At 34.5% G+C, this 18,436-nt stretch overlaps 1 protein-coding gene across 1 annotated transcript in view; it reads right to left on the minus strand.

The window, feature by feature from the left end:
- Positions 1-3,539: 3,539 nt before the first annotated feature.
- Positions 3,540-18,436, minus strand: part of LOC143230949 (protein O-mannosyl-transferase Tmtc3-like) — a 62,151-nt gene continuing 47,254 nt past the window's right edge. The window contains exons 15-21 of the mRNA XM_076465302.1: positions 15,974-16,046; positions 15,044-15,130; positions 13,278-13,354; positions 12,451-12,571; positions 7,700-7,801; positions 7,287-7,370; positions 3,540-4,464 (exon numbers count right to left, since the gene is read on the minus strand). Coding sequence (XP_076321417.1) covers positions 4,189-4,464; positions 7,287-7,370; positions 7,700-7,801; positions 12,451-12,571; positions 13,278-13,354; positions 15,044-15,130; positions 15,974-16,046 — 820 coding nt within the window. The 3' untranslated portion in view covers positions 3,540-4,188. The remainder of the gene's footprint in view (positions 4,465-7,286; positions 7,371-7,699; positions 7,802-12,450; positions 12,572-13,277; positions 13,355-15,043; positions 15,131-15,973; positions 16,047-18,436) is intronic.

Below are 18,436 nucleotides of genomic sequence, written 5' to 3' on the forward strand. Positions count from 1 at the left end.
AGAAAGTTTATAGAACTGAGGCAGACAGACTGTAGGATTGTGTGGACAGCGACAGGTTTAAGTTTGACCACCTGCGACATTAACTTTCCTATAATTTCATTTCATGTGTAAAGGGATGTCAAGTAAATGATCAGTTATCAACTGTATATTAATAACTGTGTACCTGCTTCTAGACCACTCTGTATAATTTTAAACTGATAAACTAGAGAGAAGGAAACTAGTCAACAGCACCCACCACCAACAGCTGGACTACTCTTCCCTAATCAATCAATGGTATTTGACCGTCATCATTATAGTGCATCCAAAGCCCCAAAGTGCGGAGCATGATATTATGGCAAAGGGACGCGACAAGAATCACAGGATTCACAATTCCAACACGCAAACCATTTTTCCAGAGAAACAAAAAATATTTTAGCGATTGATAAAATTTTCAAATTAGTTTTAACGCTAGGACTTATGGATAGTGTAAGAATGATTTCATGTTTTTGACCACTCCAATCAAAAACTCAAGGTTCTTTCTCGGTTTAAAGAGTTCAAGTATATAAATCTCGTGCATATATTATTTAAATATAACAGATGAGTTTATAATGATAAAACAAACGTGTTCCTGAGCAAAGGGCCTGGCATGGCCTAGCGCGTTAAGGCGTGCGCTTCGTAATCTGATGGTCGCGGGTTCGCGCCCGAGTCGCGCCAAACATGCTCGCCCTACCAGCCGTGGAGGCGTTATAATGTCACGATCAATCCCACTATTCGTTGGTAAAAGAGTAGCCCAAGAGTTGGCGGTGAGTGGTGATGACTAGCTGCCTTCCCTCTGCTAAATTAGGGACGGCTAGCACAGATAGCCCTCGAGTAGCTTTGTGCGAAATTCCAAAACAAACAAACAATCACATGAGACTAAAATATAAGTTTATCCTATGAGTTTATTCCACGAAAAAAGATCAGTTACGAATGTTTCATTCTATAAATGTTCACACGATTTACTGTAAAATATTAGCGTCTTAAAATTCAATCAGTTTATACAAAATTATGTAATATTTTTGTCTTTAATTTGAAGATTCCGAAAGGCCTGAACCACTCGTGGCTTAGTTGCTAGCTTATTGGTGTGTGGATCTAAAAATTAATGGTTCCTGTCTATTTGTCGAAGGAAAACAATCGTGTTTCTCTCATCTTGAAATGTGGGTACCTCATAAGAACTACAATCAAATTCCACTGTTCAATTAAGGTTTCAAAAGACTCAACAGCGAGTATTATTGAGTAGTTTGCCTTCCGTCCAGTCTACAGCGCTGGGTACATTACTTTGTGATAAGACCATTTCGAATACGTATATCAGGAAGTTACGTCGTGGCAAACACAACTGATATAAAGTCAAACTTTAACGTGATAAATCAGAACTGCATTTTTGCATTGGTGACATTACGTAGGTAATGTAATGCCACAATAAACTGATCAGAGATTTATGTTTTTCCAAGATAGAGATACCTTCTGGAGATAATAGCATTGGAAAACAAGGGAGTACGAATCAATTCATGGCACCAGTACCACCCAAAAGGAAACCTGCAATAATTGTACGGCCGCCATAGTAACCAGTGGGAATTTACGAACACATAGGTTAGTGAAAAAAAAAAAACGTCCACATGTCTTTTACAATAGGACCTCCATGTGAAAACGAGACCAAAAGGGTAGAGCTTCCAAACTGTGCCTCCCTTTCACTCGTTGCATATTTTAAGCAGCTGGAGAATGAAACGAGTATTCGTGGTATTTCTTAGTAGACATACCAGTCAAATCACCAGAAGCAAAACCTGTGGATTTATATTCGATTGAACTATTGCAACTGTTAAAATTGTTGCACTTGCATAATATATTGACAATGACAAGCCTGCAGAGATGAATGATAAGCTATGGACGTGACATCCTTAAGACTGCTGTATGACTATTGTCAAGATACTCGGTCATCAGACAGAGCATAGCTGGATATGGTAACATGGACCGTAAAGTTTATTCTGGGAATAATTCGAAACGCTTTAATATAATGTACCCGTGGCAGTAGCTAGCTGAGGTTATCAAGGTCCAGACCTTACTTAAAATGAAATGTAACGAAACATTGAATTTTACACCCTTATGGAAAATGTAAACAAAATGCAAGGTTAATCCTATCAATGTTTACACCTCAGGTAGATTCTTACTGTAGTTACAGCCATGGATGTACCTAATTCTTCCTAAAAACAAAAATAATGATGGATATACAAACAGTCCTTTACGCGAATACTCGAAAGAAACCAATTGATGTGTTTGATTAAATACGTTTACAACTGTTGCTGTATGTTCGTTTTTAATTAATATCCGCTTTCCACCTGTTTAATCTATTGCTGTATTGTAAGTTCAGAACTTATGTTTTTATTGAAGTGAAGTAACATACAATATAAAGTGTTGTAAACACTAAAAAGTAAAAGCCATTTCTTAGTATATTTTGGAATACGTGAGTACATGTTTTACATTTTATCGTTTTGATATATCTCGCTTTTCTAGTTTCTTTAACGTCTTAGGAAAAAATTAATAATCACTTTTGTTCATTTAACAATAGATCTTCTAATTTTAAAATAACAAAAGTAAAAACAATATATCTATACAGTAGTTTTGAAGTTTTAACAATTTACCAAACCAGTCTTTCTTAGTACCCACTAATTAACGAAAAATATGAAGATTTAAAACGGCTGTTTTCTGGGACAATACTTATTTCTGTTTAACGTTTCGTCTCCACCAGAGAGATATGATCATGTGCAACATTTAAACATTATTCTTATGGTTTGAAAGTGTATTTCCAGCTTTCTTAAACATAAAGAATATAAATATTTAAAGTAAAAAGAAATTTTTTCTTCGCAATATGGAAAAATCTTTTCTTCTCCCAACTGAGCTTACCAAAACATTTTAAACAATGTTTTTGAGTTCCCAAATAAAGGTTTTGTCTGTACAAAATAGTAATAAATGCACACTTCAGACTCATTTCTTTACTTTGTATGTTTTAACAGATTTCTTGATCTCATTATTTCCTTTGCTAAATGGTGTTTAAAGGGTAATTTTAAAATGTTTTTGTGAATTAACTGTAGTTGTCCCTTTATCAAATCTAAATGCTGATCTACATAGATTTGTTGAAGGCACTAAATTATTTCAGTTTTTTGCTATAATAATGTTGAAGGTGTCCAATATCAATGACTTAGTGACATTACAGTATCTAAGGTACTTCACTACATTTTCATAAAAAGTTTAAATCACCATCAATAAATCTTGCTTTGTCTTATTTATTAAAGAATTTGTTTTGTATACGAGTTTGACCTTTTCGTAAATATATGATCACCAGTTTTGAGTGTCATTTGACTAGACCATTAACTATATTGGTTATTTTTTAACTCATTTTTAATTTTGAGGAAAGACAGTGATCCGTTATGTAAGTACTTTCTGTATTAACTATTTAATTATGGTCAACGTATTGTATGATTGTTCATATATAGTACACGAAAAACAACGTACCGCACAATCTTCAGAGTTTAATATCTCATACAGGGCAGAAACATAGAATGCATCAACTGATATATGTCAATAGAATTGAAATTCACACAATTTCTTTGATTAAAAGTGTAAGATGATCTTAGACACAGACGGAACGGACATGAGACTAGTATCGTTAGAGATATACTATAATGCCATCTTTAGGTACAAGAAGATATTATAAAAGTTAAATTTCAACACCAGCACTGTTTCAGATATCCAGTGCAACATCACCATTAGGAAGAAGTAATGATCTGACACTAGTGTCATAATAAATACACTAATAGTGCTTCTCGCTCTAAGTACAAGTTGTTGAGATAACTTAATGGTCTTTTTATAGATACATTATTATTATTATTGACTACTATATGATACCCTTATTAGCCATTTTTAATGCTGTGATCATGAAGATAAAGGCATTTATAACTGTTACCATGCTTTAACAGTAGTTTTATTGCAATAAAACCATTTTAACAAGCCACGATATTATTGTCGTTGCTGTAACAGCATTTATTACCATAACCATACTGACACTAGTAGTCTCAATGGCGGTATTTGCTGGTTTGAAGGTATGCTAATGATTCATGTGCTAAATGAAGGCGATGTATCATAAACATGTGTTAATAAAACTGCTTTGTGTCTTTCTCATGTTGGTGCACTCGAGACCTTTTTACCACTCGAAGATTCATTCTTTGAGCTTTTGACTTTAGAAGGATTCCTCGGGTGACGTGAAATATTTCGAAGCCGTTTTCTAGTTATCTCTAGATGGCGCTGAATGTATGCTACTTTCGGGTGTAGATTGATGGCGTTTAGAAAGCATAATTCAGCCTCTCTAAGTTCACCAGCTTGATAATAGATCACGCAGAGGTTATGCAGACCTTGCACGTGCCGAGGGTTGACCCGAAGAATCTTCTTATAACACTAAATCGAAAAATGAAAATATTCATAAAACTAAGAAATACAGGCATAGTGTATTAATTTATTCATTGAAGGAAACACTGAATATTCAGATCCATGTAATGATCTAGGTAATATACGCCTGTAATTCTAAAGCGATAAAGTATAGAGTGATTATAAAGAAAACCTAATGTCTAAAATAATTATAACTGAAAAATATGCTTTGTCCTAGAAGAACTAAATTTAGCTCGAGCCGCAATCAAATAAGTTTTACTTAGAAACGTTTGAGCATGGTACCGTATGCTTGTTAAAACTGTCACTGAAGTTGTTCGATGAACCAGCAATGAACCAAGCAGCTACCAAAATATAATTCAATATCTTTCACCTTGACACGTATTTCATTAATTACTCGTATTGTTGAAACAGGAAAAGAAGTACAAACAACGTTCAACGATGTCAATTACGCAGGGGCTCTGAAGCTCGAGCCCCTTCCTAGAAATGAAAACGGGGCTCGGACTCCTTTGTTTGAAACTTTGGTGGTTGAAGCCAACCCCCATTATATTTTGTGTACTGCTAAAGGTTTTCACTACCAATTTAAGGTTTGGTTTTGAAGTCTATTAGAACAAAGCAACGTAGCTATCTGCGCACCCAATTTAAGGAATTTTATCTGCTTGTCCATTTCAGGTCTATGGCTCACATTTAATTAAATGAATTAATATCGTTGTTATGAAATGAAAGATCCAGTTGAATGAATATTAGCAAAATGTAATCACCGAAGGTCTTGTGTTTATAAATCACTGAATGGTTTATTTGTTTTTGTTGGTTGAACTTTGCGCAAAAATAATCACGTGCTTTCTGCGTTAGCCATTTTAACTTAAGTGAGAAACTGGAGAAAACAGTTAGTGAACACTATCCGCCGCCAATTCTTGGGCAACTCTAATCGAATAGTGAATGGACCGTTACATTTTAGAGCTTTAAAGATTGAGCGTCTTTGCTGATGAGATTTGAGCTCGTGATGCCCGATTGCCAGCTAGTCAATATCACCAGCTGCTAACCCTTGCAATACTATTACCCGATGAAATACTGAGATCAAACTTACCTTTATAACGCACCCAAGGCCTAAAAGTTCAAATAAAGATATTTATTATTATTGGCGGTAATGAAACGCGAATGTTACATCAACAAATGTATAATATTGTACAAAACAATTTGGATCCAGGTTTGTACGTAGTCCTTTCTTAAACATAGAACGTTCGTACACATTAACCAATGGCAATTCCAGAAATTATGATTAGCGAGAGGAATGTCTTTGGCGAAGGGTTCAACGTCCTCTTTCATTCCCAGTGTTTTACAACCATACGCTGTGCGTGTTAGAAGGGGTTCTGGAGAAAAAGTTTGGCATTTTAACATTCTTTGAATTTTTAGTTGAAATGGTGCATCTTGGTACATTTTGAGCATTAAATGATACAAAACACCAGGAAGCCTAATTGATTACTGCTGCATTCGGGCCATGCTATAACCTGCCCTAAGCATCTGCGTGCATGTATATTATAAATAAAATATTAAGTTATTTTCTCTTTAACAGGTTTCCTATTCGTGATTGATACCGAAATGCAAAACATGGATATTACAACTGTACTCTAATCACAACGTAATTTTGTTAAATTTTGTGAGACACGCAGACGTGATTCACACTTGTTTATGAAGACGGAGACTAAAGAGGACTGAGTAGGTTATAGTAAAACGATGTTTAATAAGCAAATCAGTAAAAGATATAAAGTCGTGATAGATCAGAATTACATTATGACATTGTTTGAAGTTTTGTAAGTATTGTGATGTCACCGAAAACTGATATATCAATATATATATATATATATATATATCAATATTTTCTGACATAAAATATTCATACTCTCAGATAATAAATATGCGCACAAATTCGACATTTTGAATATCCAAGTCAATCAATAAATCAATAGCCTCATTTTTCTGCTTATGAAAATATATCAGCCAAGTATGCGTGGAGAGAATGTTGAAACGAGCACTAGAAAACAGTTGGCTTCCTACACTAGATTGCTTGTGAAAAGCAAACAGAAATGACTGTTGTGCTTTAGACATGACAATCCTATTACGACGATTTATAAAATGACTTTAAAAGTGACTAGTGCCGAACTTAAAAAGCTTTACATGAAAATAGTTGTAATATGTTGAGAAATTTTCATAAAGTTTTATGATATCTTGTGTGGGCAACGCTGGATAAAAGTGATCTAAGTATGCAATATACGTGGTTCGGTGGCAAGTTTGAGGATTTATAAAAATAAATCAGAATTTTATCCTCGCGATAGAAATACCATACGCAATTCATTGTGTAGCTTTGCACTTAAAAAAAGATAAGTAAATAAACCACAGTGAAAGTTGGTTTCCAAAAACAAAAAAAGTAGATATTGTGACAATATACTTCCACTACAGAATAATGCTTACATGTTTGTTGTTACCAAGTTTCTATCCTTATACTAATTATACATAAATTATCTATTTCCAAGGTGTGTGGTATGCTTTGATGGTCAGGACGCTCGAAGAGCAATCTGGGGGTAGCGGGTTTCGATCCCATTACCAAACAACTCGTCTTTTCCACTGTTGTGGCATTATAATGTGACAGTCTATCCCAGTATTCGATTAGAGCAGTCCAAAATTTGACGATGGATGATACTGTATGGATGCCTTCTTTCTATTCTGTGAATTTATAAGTAGGGCTGGCTAATGATGATAGCCTTTGAGTAGCTTTGCATTAATATCCAAAACAAACAAGCAATCCTTTCTAAAACTGAAATGTACAAAATACTTACTTGTTTTGCTGCCTTCAAATTTTTAAAGTGATTTACGTAAATGTCCGCTATTAAGATTAATGCATCTATATGATCAGGATGAGACTGTAATCAGACAAAAAAAATTCGTGATGTCAATAGAAATGCTTTTATCTCAATTCGTTTGTATTTTCTAAGCTTCGATTAACAAAATAGTAAATAATATTCTTCTTTACAGTTGCCATGTAGAATATACTCAGCGATACAAATTCTTGATGATGTTTCCCTATTTTCATTCATTATGTGATTTTATGGGAGTATGATTGTTTGACATTACAAAATACCATAAATAGTTTATGGAAATTATTGGTTAAAAAGAATCAGTAATAAAATTATAGATTGAATCAATATTATTATAAAGTAGTTAGACAAAATACAGCTACAAATATACTAACCTCTAGAAGTTTTCTTAAATACAGAAGTGCTTCTTGGGGTCGCTGTTGTTCAGTCATAAGTAAGGCCAAATTAAAAAGGGCGCTTTTGAGGTGAGGTCGCACCTAAATGAATCGGTGTAAAGCGAGAAAATATAAATTTTTCTCTTTCTTAGAAAAAAAAAAAACAAAAAACAAACAAACATAATGAAAATGTTGTGGATTCTTGGTTATTTTGACTATCAGCAATGCAAAACACGTTAAATATTTAGATAACTCATGAAAAGCAATTAGTGTCAGAGGTTGAGATACAAATAACTTGGAAATATTTTACGAAACATTTAACCCTTAATAACTAAGTTATAAATATTTTATAAAATTAAAATTATTATGATTATTAAATTATAGTACGTAAATTATAATATGATGAATTTCACATAACATTTATTAACATTAAAGTCAAACTATAAAACAGCACTACTTGCTAAATTCATTTTAATTACGTTTTTTCAATATTTTCTTTTTCTGAATTGGTTCTTTTAAATTGTTTGGTGGCAGAAGGCACGAAGAAATAATAAATTAGCTTATTTCTTTTTCAACCTACAGGCTGCTGTAATTATCATGCTGTTGTGCTTGTTCGTTCGATTCGTAATACGAGGGTCGCGGGTTCGAATCCCGGTCACGCCAAACATGTTCACCCTTTCAGCCGTGGGGGCATTATAATGTGACGGTCAATCCCACTATTCGTTGGTAAAAGAGTAGCTCAAGAGTTAATGGTGGGTGGTGATGACTAGCTGCCTTCCCTTTAGTCTTACACTGCTAAATTAGGGACGGCTAGCGCAGATAGCCCTCGTGTACCTTTGCGCGAAATTCAAAAGAAGCAAACAAAACAAACTTATAGATTTGAGTTAATAAAAAACGTTTTCACTTTTGAGAAATTTACCTACTAATGGTATTACATCTAACATAGCATTATAAGCTACATTTTTCAGCTTTGTAATTTTTTAGAGGATGGTGAGAGTCGTAATGATGAATAAGAACAGACCTAAAACATTTTGAAAGTTTTGACGTGAAGTTTTCTGGTAAATTCTAGGGCACATTATGAATTCAAGATAATTGCGAAGCTTAAAAATCATTTCAAGGTGCTAGAGTCGTTTCTAGTTGGCAGAGTGAATTATTCGTGTTTTATTTTTGTGTGTACGAATTTAAGCCATGAAGTGGTACAAGTAAGTATGTTTTTTAGACATTATGCTCTACATTCGTTACTAAAGGACTTTTCTGTACTGCTTCAGGCTACCAAATTCTGTCCCAGAACTCAGCTGGCCAGTTTCATACCGGCCAATAGAATAACTAATGAACTATTATGTGAAGGTACCACGGGAGTTATGCCAGACTCAGCTTGAAACCACATCCAGGATAAATGATTAAACTAGTGAACAACAAGCCATCCACCAGCTTTGACAAAATTAAGTACCCCTGAACTGAGAGATGTAACAACTACTGAGTATTTATAATTACTACACCCCATAGGTTTGAAGTGCTACACCAGAAAAAAGTATGCAAAGAAAAGTTCCAAAATAAGGTATGGAAGACAGAAGAGCTCAGCCAAATTTGTAGGAGATTTAGATACGAATGAAGGATTCTTTCACATGTGACCAATTTATAATCTTCATAATAGACAAAGATGCAAGAAATACATTGAAGCAAATATGTAATCTTAAAGAAATATCTCTACTTGGAAATGGAACTGGAATCCATTAAGGTCACATATAAACAAAGACGACACCATCTCGAAGTTATAGGATTTTCATATTAAATAGCATGAAAAATCAATTTACAGTGATGAGACTCTACAAGAACTAAAACGGTTAGCTAGATAAGTGTTACAAGTGTAATTGAAAAGAAATATTGCTATAAAGAAATTCTCCTAAACAATAACAGAAGGATGGAATTGTTATAGATGTAAGAAAATTAGTCATTACAACAAAGATTGCAAGGAATCAACAGTTGTTAGTACACTGCGAATACAGTACTACAGGAATGAGTATTTGAGCCCAGCCAGATCAAAGGAACAACAAAGGACTAACCAGACATCGGGAAATAGAAATTAGTTGAACTTATGGAGCAAGATTTATCTGTTAAGGCCCCAAGTACCCCAAATGAGTAAAAGTTTCATTGTTTAAAGAAAGCAGTACAGTTTATTGGTGGGTAGCCTCGCAGTATAGTTATCGATCTTGGCTCTATAATTGCAATAGTTTGACCTCATTTTCTAATTAAAGGTAGAAAATTGTCTCCATAGATGAAGAAAGAAGAGGAAATGATGTTACCAGTTGTGAGGCAAAGTTCCAAGAAAAGAAAATTAGAAGATAATTTTACTGTAGGAAAGTTCTGAATGCCTTGTTTTGTGTGAGAGACAGAAGAGCACATATTGAGAACTGGCTTCAAGTGGAGACATTATTGCAAGATTAAGATAGTTTAAAATAGCTTCTTGTTCTGTGACCAAAAAATCCTTGTTAACTACAGAACAGGTATTACACCAGAGGCTGAACATCTTGTGACAATAAGAATGGCAGTCACTGTTACACTAAGAAGTGAGATACTTATAAAACCTCTTGTAAAAGCTAAATTTACATCTAGTGATTGGACCATAATAGAACCTTACATTTCAGCAGGTTCTAATGGATTAATGGTTAGTAGAAACTCGTAAAACTGAAGAATAAAGATGCCATTAATAAAGCCATTAACACACATACATAAACACACAAACAAATCAGAGTAAAATCTGGATGGGTACTACAAGATGTACAGGGATTATTACCACGAACTGCATAACTCACAAGATATAAAGACACTTTCTCCAGCTGACTTCATGTTTTGGCCAAACAAGTAAAATATCTTGCAAAATTGGAAATATATTCCGAACATGTTAATTAGTCAGATTACTCTTACTTGCAAAAGAGACTGAGACAGAAGCCATGAAAAAGCAAGGAGTGACAAAACCGAGTACGAGTCCTTGAGCTTCATATATTGTACCTTTGAATAAGAACAGTCAGTTTGTGATAAATTTAAAAGACGCTATGATGTTGGTGCTGCTAAAACTGGATTTCATAGCATGACTGAAAAATTTTCGTCACAAGAGAGGACAAATCACTTAGAAGGTCCTTATACTATACTGAAAATAATCAGTGATATGGAATACAGAATCCAGAGGAACCACGTTGTCCCTGCCAAAATTTATCTACTGTGATTATGTTTGAAAGTACGTCAGTTAAAGAATGAGTAACTGGATAACTACAGAGAAGAATTTACAGCTAGATAGTCAATCTGGTGAGGAACCAAGTGTTTCTGTGGAGACTACTTCTGTAGAACTCCACTAGTGACATGACAGCCAGTGGTGATAAGGGAGAAAAGGTCATCTCATGTGTATGTATACTATGGGGCATTGAAAAAGAAAACCACCAAAATAATACTGCGTTAATGGATAGTTTAGTGTAGTACTTTATTTTTGTTTGGATTTTAAGATGGGAGCAGTGTTGTAAGCTATATTTGGTGTTCCAGTTTAGTTGTAAGTTAGGTGGCACGTAAAGTTAGCCCTAGAATATCTAGAATAATCTAGATGACATCAGTAAAATCTAGTAACTTTGTGAGACTTCAGTTATAAATACCAATTAGTAGAGTGAAGATGCAGTAAATATCGATTTAAAATATTTGGCTCGTGACTATCGAGTAGTTGTTAGACAAGTTTATGTATTTTGGACCACTGTTAGTTATCGAGCATACTCCTCTACTCGATCAATTGGAAGTGAAAGTTTACAAATAAGTTTACTTCTGTGTTAGTCAGAGTAACAGTGAGGTAGTGTCTCAATTTAACTGTCATTTTTAAACTTAAGACTACAAGTTAAAAATATATAAACTTGTAGAAACGTTAAAGAAAACAAACTAATTTGTTATCGTTACGCGGACTGAGCCTCGAATTATTTTCAACAGGTAATTTAAAATATCCCGCCCAACGTAAGAACAGCATTACAACAATAGCTCTGTTTCTAGACACTTCGCAAAGTATTTCGATTAATAATATTCGCATTCCTCGCTGGTACGGCGGTAAGTCTACACATTTACAACGCTAAAATCAGGGTTCGATTCCCCTTGGTGGGCTTAGCAGATAGCCTGACGTGGCTTTGCTAAAAGAAGATTTTGTTTGTTTTGAATTTCGCGCCAAACTACACGAGGGCTATCTGCGCTAGCCGTACCTTACTTGTATTTAGCAGGGTAAAACTAGAAGGAGGCAGCTAGTCATCAACACCTACCGCCAACTCTTCGGCTACTCTTTTACCAACGAATAGTGGGACTGCCCGTCAGATCATAACACCCTCACAACTGAAATGGCGAGTATGTTTGGTGTGATGGGGATTAGAACCCGCGACCTTCGAATTACGAGTCGAGTGCCTTAACCACCTGGCCATGCCGGGCCCTACTATAGAAATACACATTAATATCCGCGAATGGTCCAAGAGCACTAGTTTTATAAATATAATTAATCTTAACGTCGTATGCCCTCTAGTTAACATTTAAAACAAGACTATAAAAATAAAGATAACAATGTATAGTGAACAGTACTTCCTGAAACAGAAATATTTAGAGATATAGAAGAAGAGACAAAATATTGATAAAAAGCTTGTTGTAAGCACCAACTAAGTTTTATAGGTATTTAAATTTAAACAGCAGACAGGAAAGTATTTCGGTACAATCTGAAAGAGATGATTTCTTCACGTAACCTCAAGCGCTTTTCTAAACCACTTCTCAGCGAGGCCCAGATCTTTTCTGTCCAAAGCTACTTTTCCCAGGTTGAAAAAAACAAACTCGTTTTCTTTCCCATCGTTCACCATCTTCTGCAATCTACATGGTTTGCATTTATTTGTATTAAAATAATGTGAATATACCATAACATAATTTGAAATTCACAAATTTCATACATTAAAATCTGTTAAAGTATACTGTACAAGAATAGTAAAGTCTAGCGTATTTTTATTCAAATAAACTTCCTATTGTTCTGTGTACATATTTGTGTGTGTGCTTTTAATTCTATGGTGGCAATTGTGATAATTGACCGAAATTTCGATTCTCCATGAGAATTCATTTTAACTTTATCATCTTTCTGGATGGATATTGATCATTGTGTGCGGGTACGACTCATTTTGTTTTCTGTGCGAGGGAAAATTGTTCTGTTTTATTAGTCTTTAGATTCTCCTTATCATTTAAACCATAAGTCAAGTGTATACAATACTGTTCATAATTAGTTCTGTTATGTGTAGTTAATTTGTCTTTCAAGGACTGTTTATTTTATTGATATTCGTCTTAATTTCTGTTTTTATTCCGTAAGAACCTTTAGAGATTCTAACCAGAATGATCCATGTACGAGACGAACAAAACAACGTTTTGTTTATTTACTTAAGTAGTGAAGACAATTACTTTTATAAATTAAACTTTAAATCAGTCAGTATTCTCTAGTGTTTTTAACTGAAGATTTATACACACACATGCATTTGCACGACAGCAACAACAACAGGAACATATAAAAAGCATTATTTATAATGACTAAAACCTTTCGTTTGCGATTCTTTGATCTCCTGGAGTCATGTTGGATTCTTGAATCAAAATAACCGAATTCATCAAAGCTGGCTAAAAAATAAATAAATATGAAAATCACTAAAATTAACTGATAAAAAACTGGCAAACTTAAAAATATAATAAAAATTAGGATTTTGACAGATTCTGTTGTTGACTTTGAGCAGAACTAACAAAAGTTGGAAAGAAGTTAGGTTTGTAGAATACTGTTTCCAACTGTTCTTAATATTAAAAAAACTTAAGTGACAGAAATCAGAAAAGTACTTCACAATTTAGAAATAACGATAGTTTAGTGATACGAGTTTCCTTTGCAAACTCACACTCGGATGCTATTATATCTTGAATTTACTTTAGCAACTTTTTTATGAATATAATTAGTTATTGATCTAAAATTGTTTGCTTTAGTGAATTGCTCAAAGATAATATACCTTTATAAAACAAAGTAAACATTCATATATCTATACAAATATACTAATTCCTAAACGTGAATAACTAGTGGTGTACTAGCAGCCCCAAACTATACACAATAAATGTATATTATATATGAGTAAAGAATTGTTAAGAGATGACTACAGATGGCAAAAATTCTGTTCTGAGAATGTTCTGCTCAAAGCACATCACGGCTCCTTGTTTGCTTTCCATAAGCCATACAATGTACGTAAGAGGACGACGGTTTCCCAGCGCTCGTTTTAACATAAAGTGCTGCGTCGGACGACTAGTATGGCTTCTATAGAATAGCATGGATATAAGTTTTATTTTCCAGCTTACGGAGGTAGACGACGGCTGAATGGATATATTATGGAAGCGATTTGTGTATACGTAACTTGCGTTGCTTTTCCAGATGAAGATCCTTATTTATATTGTTAAATATTGCTGCATAGGTTTGTTCACCAGCTTTTACTTTTGTAGATTATTTCCTGTTACAAAAAGCAATATTTTGCTACCCCCACGCTCTGGATACGACATGTTACATTTCACTTTCTAAATGGCCTGGTATTTTAAGCTGATCTATATTCTTTTGTTTTCTTATGACATTAAGAGATTTCTCCTTTTAGAAGTTCTAAAGCCTCCATCTTAAAGCATCTTTTGATCAGAGAGTACGAGTATGTTGTGTAAAAAAGGCTTGTTACATACCCTTTCAACAAGTGATCAACTTTCAGTGCCATCACATTACATACTTAATGCTGTACAATATGAAATTGTAGGTCATATGCAATCAGTTTCATTGCCAGCTTATAGCTGTTCCAGCTTTCACATGATCAGCTGACTTGCACATAATTTGAATATAGCGTATTCAATCCTCTGTGTTACAAAACAATTTTGAAAACAAATAATGATATGAAATAGTTCGTTGTTCTTTCCTATTGTAAACATAGTAATGCGTAGTGTTTACACCTATGTCTCCCTAATTTATTGAACTTATGTTTTATATTACAGGAGCTCTGTATCAAGAAGTTTATTAATTACTGCCCTTGTTCCCAATGGCTTAATGATAAACTTAAGGGCTTATAATGTTAAAATTAAAAGGTTCAATTACTGGATTGGCATAAAGTGGATATTCCAATAAGCAGATCGGCATTTAACAGCAAACAAACCTGTTTATTACTCAAAAAATCGAGTCGCAATAAATGTTTATATTAGGTATCGGGTAATATTTCGATATAATGTATTCCATAACAATAAAGCATCTAATAAGTCTACCAGTAAAAGTGCACATGGTTGTACACTTTGAACAGTTCTTACCTCGTGGTTTGGGTCAATTTCCAAAGCCTTGTTGAAGAACGAAAGGGCATCATAGTTTCTTCCCTGGTCAATAAGAATTACTCCAAGCTGGAAAACATTACAGAATTTTAAAATAAGACATTAAAACAAAATCAACATAAGAAAAGTATTGTGGTTATATCTAATGTTTACTGTCATTAATGAAGTAAACAATGCGACTATTCTAATGTTCCTTAGATTTGAAAATCAATGAAAACTGTTTAGATATATGGAATATTTAAAATATGTTTGCCCAGCGAATTAATAGCTCTCCAGTTTTTAATTGGAATTAAATATTGAACATTCACAAAATTAAAACGATTTTAATAATTTGTAATCATTATAAGAATAATCCCTGACAACAGATGAATAATTACAATAAGTGGTGGCTTCTACATATTTTTCATGAACAGTCACTGTTCAGGTTAAAGCTATATATATATATATTTGTGACATTAATGCCACAGGTCCATTTGATATTATGGACATTTTCGTTTCGCTACTGTAAGAATTAGAAATCACCTACAAGTCTTCGAATGCTTAAGTTAAACTACACAAAATAATCAAAGGATAATCACAATTTATAACGTTATTACTCAAAAACTATGACAAATAAAACCCACTGTTATAAAACACAACACTATAAACAGGGTTTCGATACTAGTTGTTGGTAGATCATCAGTAGCCCTTTGTGTAGTTTTGTGCTTGACTTGAAACAAAACACTACTGTCAGTATTTTACTGGCTAATTTGTGGATCAGTTACAAGTATTGTTTGTTTTTCTTGGAATAGTACATAAAATTTAAAAATTCCTGCTGGAAGAAAGAAATTCGAACACAACTTAAAGTTACAATTGTGCTTCATTGCATTTTATGGCCTTATACTGAGAATGATTAAAACAAAACAAACTTACGTTATGGTATAAATCAGGGTTAAGTTGGTCGAATTCCAAAGCACGTGAATACATGCTTTCTGCTTCTTTAGATCTGAGTGATATAGAATTTAATTACTTAATCCAACGAATCAGGGTATTATACAGAGTTTAACTAATTTACTACAAAGACAACCGACTAACATAGTTTTGCTGAGTATTCCAGACATTCAAGTAAAACAAAATTCAAAAGCACCTGATGAATACAGGATTTATTTTACGTGTTAAAATACACCTGACTACCAGAAGGTTTATCTTACTTTTATATCTGACTAATATAATGTTTGAGATACTTATTACAATACACATGATTAAGATAGTGTTTAACTCGGTTATTGCAAGACATGAATCATATAAAATTAGTTAATTATTACAATACATCTGACAAAATATCGGATTCGGCTTCATTGCTACAGGATAACTGAATAACGTAGAATTGTACTCACTGACTACAGAGTTTTCTTTAGTAGAACAACTTGTATAAATTGTTTCCCATGCCAGGTGATCTCAGAACCAAAGAACAAAGTCACACTTTAACTACAGAAACTACCGACTAAACACAGAACTTCCGATCGTTCATGAACGACTGAGAAATACGAGCGTTTTTTTTAAGTAAAATGTACAAACGGGAATTACAACTGTTATAAGATCAAACATCTGTAGTTGACCTCTGAAGGTTACAGCAATTTGATAACTAGTTCATATTGAAACGAAATCACACCTTTAACTGGTCAGGTCATTGTTACTCCACCATTTGTAACTTTAAAAAATACTAATACAGTAATTGTGGTTACACTCGAACCTTTTCCCCTTTCGTTCTCCTCTGGAGCAGTGAAAAGTCTACAGACTTACAACCCTGATAATCTGGGTTCCATTCTCTGCAGTTAACACAGAGAGCTCAATGCAGCTTTTCTCATACATGAAGATTTTTTTTTAGCAAAAACTTCTGTAGATGAGTTAAAAAGAGAGAATGCAATAATTAAGAAAATATTAATGTATGTGAGAGAAAGCCAACTGGTGCTAATAGTCTACATCGTGTTGCACAAATAAAGTAATTAGAGTTCAGTGCATGCTAAAGACGACTAGTTTGCTTTGCTTTTGCTTGTGTTTGTTTCCGTACTTAATATGATAGTGTTTTATATGCTTCTGTTATTTGTTAAAGCAGTCGGAACGTACGATAATGTGAACTGTATCTCAGAACGGCTGGTGGCCCGGTATGGCCAGGTGTGTTTAGGCGTTCAACTCGTAATCTGAGGTTCGTGGGTTTGAATCCCCGTCGCACCAAACATGCTTGCCCTTTCAGCCGTGGGGGGGGCAATATAATGTTATGGTCAATCCCACTATTAGTTGGTAAAAGAGTAGCCTAAGAGTTGGCGCTGGGTGGTGATGACTAGCTGCATTCCCTCTAATCCAACTGCTAAATTAGGGACGGCCAGCGCAGATAGCTCTCATGTAGCTTTGCGCGAAATCCAAACAAACAAAGAAACAGAACGGCTGGTATGGGTATTAACAAGTTTACTGATAAGGAAAGAACAACGTTTCGACCTTCCTAGGTCATCTTCAGGTTAAGAAAGAGAGAGTTTGCAAGTGATCATTGCTGGACACATGTCTTAAGGATGAGAGTATAAGTGGGTACAGTACGGCGTTGCAGGTGGATGTTAGGTTATTAATTAGTAAAGGTATAAAAGTGTTCCTTTATATTGGTTTAATTTTGGTTTTTGTTGCTGCATAATAGCAGGGCTTCTTTGATTTTGCGTTTGTTCATATTATATTGCTCTAATAATTTAATACGAAGGCTGTTCAAAAAAAATACGCGGACTGACGTCATCAAACAAAATGTACTTTATTTAGAAGTTACAGGTCTGGGTCCCCTTCAAAGTACTCTCCTCCCCAACGCACACACTTATCACAACGGTGTTTCCACTTGTTGAAACAGTTCTGGTACGCTTCTTTTGTAATGTCCTCCAGCTCCTTCGTCGCATTTGCCTTAATCTCGGGAATCGTCTCAAATCTTTTTTCCTTTCAAGGGTCTTTTGAGTTTGGGGAACAAGAAAAAATCGCAAGGAGCAAGGTCAGGTGAGTAGGGGGGGTTGGGAAGAACAGTAATCGAGTGTTTGGCCAAAAACTCACGAGTTCTGAGGCACAAATTTCGCAGCAACGCGATGTATCTTCAATTTTTCCGTCAAAAACTCGTAACAAGATCCAACCGATATCTCATACTCTTCAGCAAGCTCCCTGACAGTCAGACGTCGATTTGCCCGCACCAGGGTGTTGATTTTGTCGACGTGTGGGTCGTCAGTTGACGTGGAAGGACGTCCAGGACGCTCATCATCTTCAATGGACTGTCGAACATCCTTAAAACGTTCATGCCACTTGAAACATGCCGTACGCTTCATAGCAACATCACCGTAAGCCGTGTTAAGCATAGCAAAAGTCTCAGTCGCA

The sequence above is a fragment of the Tachypleus tridentatus genome, chromosome 10 (assembly GCF_004210375.1).
Source record: "Tachypleus tridentatus isolate NWPU-2018 chromosome 10, ASM421037v1, whole genome shotgun sequence".
NCBI classification, from domain to species: domain Eukaryota; kingdom Metazoa; phylum Arthropoda; class Merostomata; order Xiphosura; family Limulidae; genus Tachypleus; species Tachypleus tridentatus.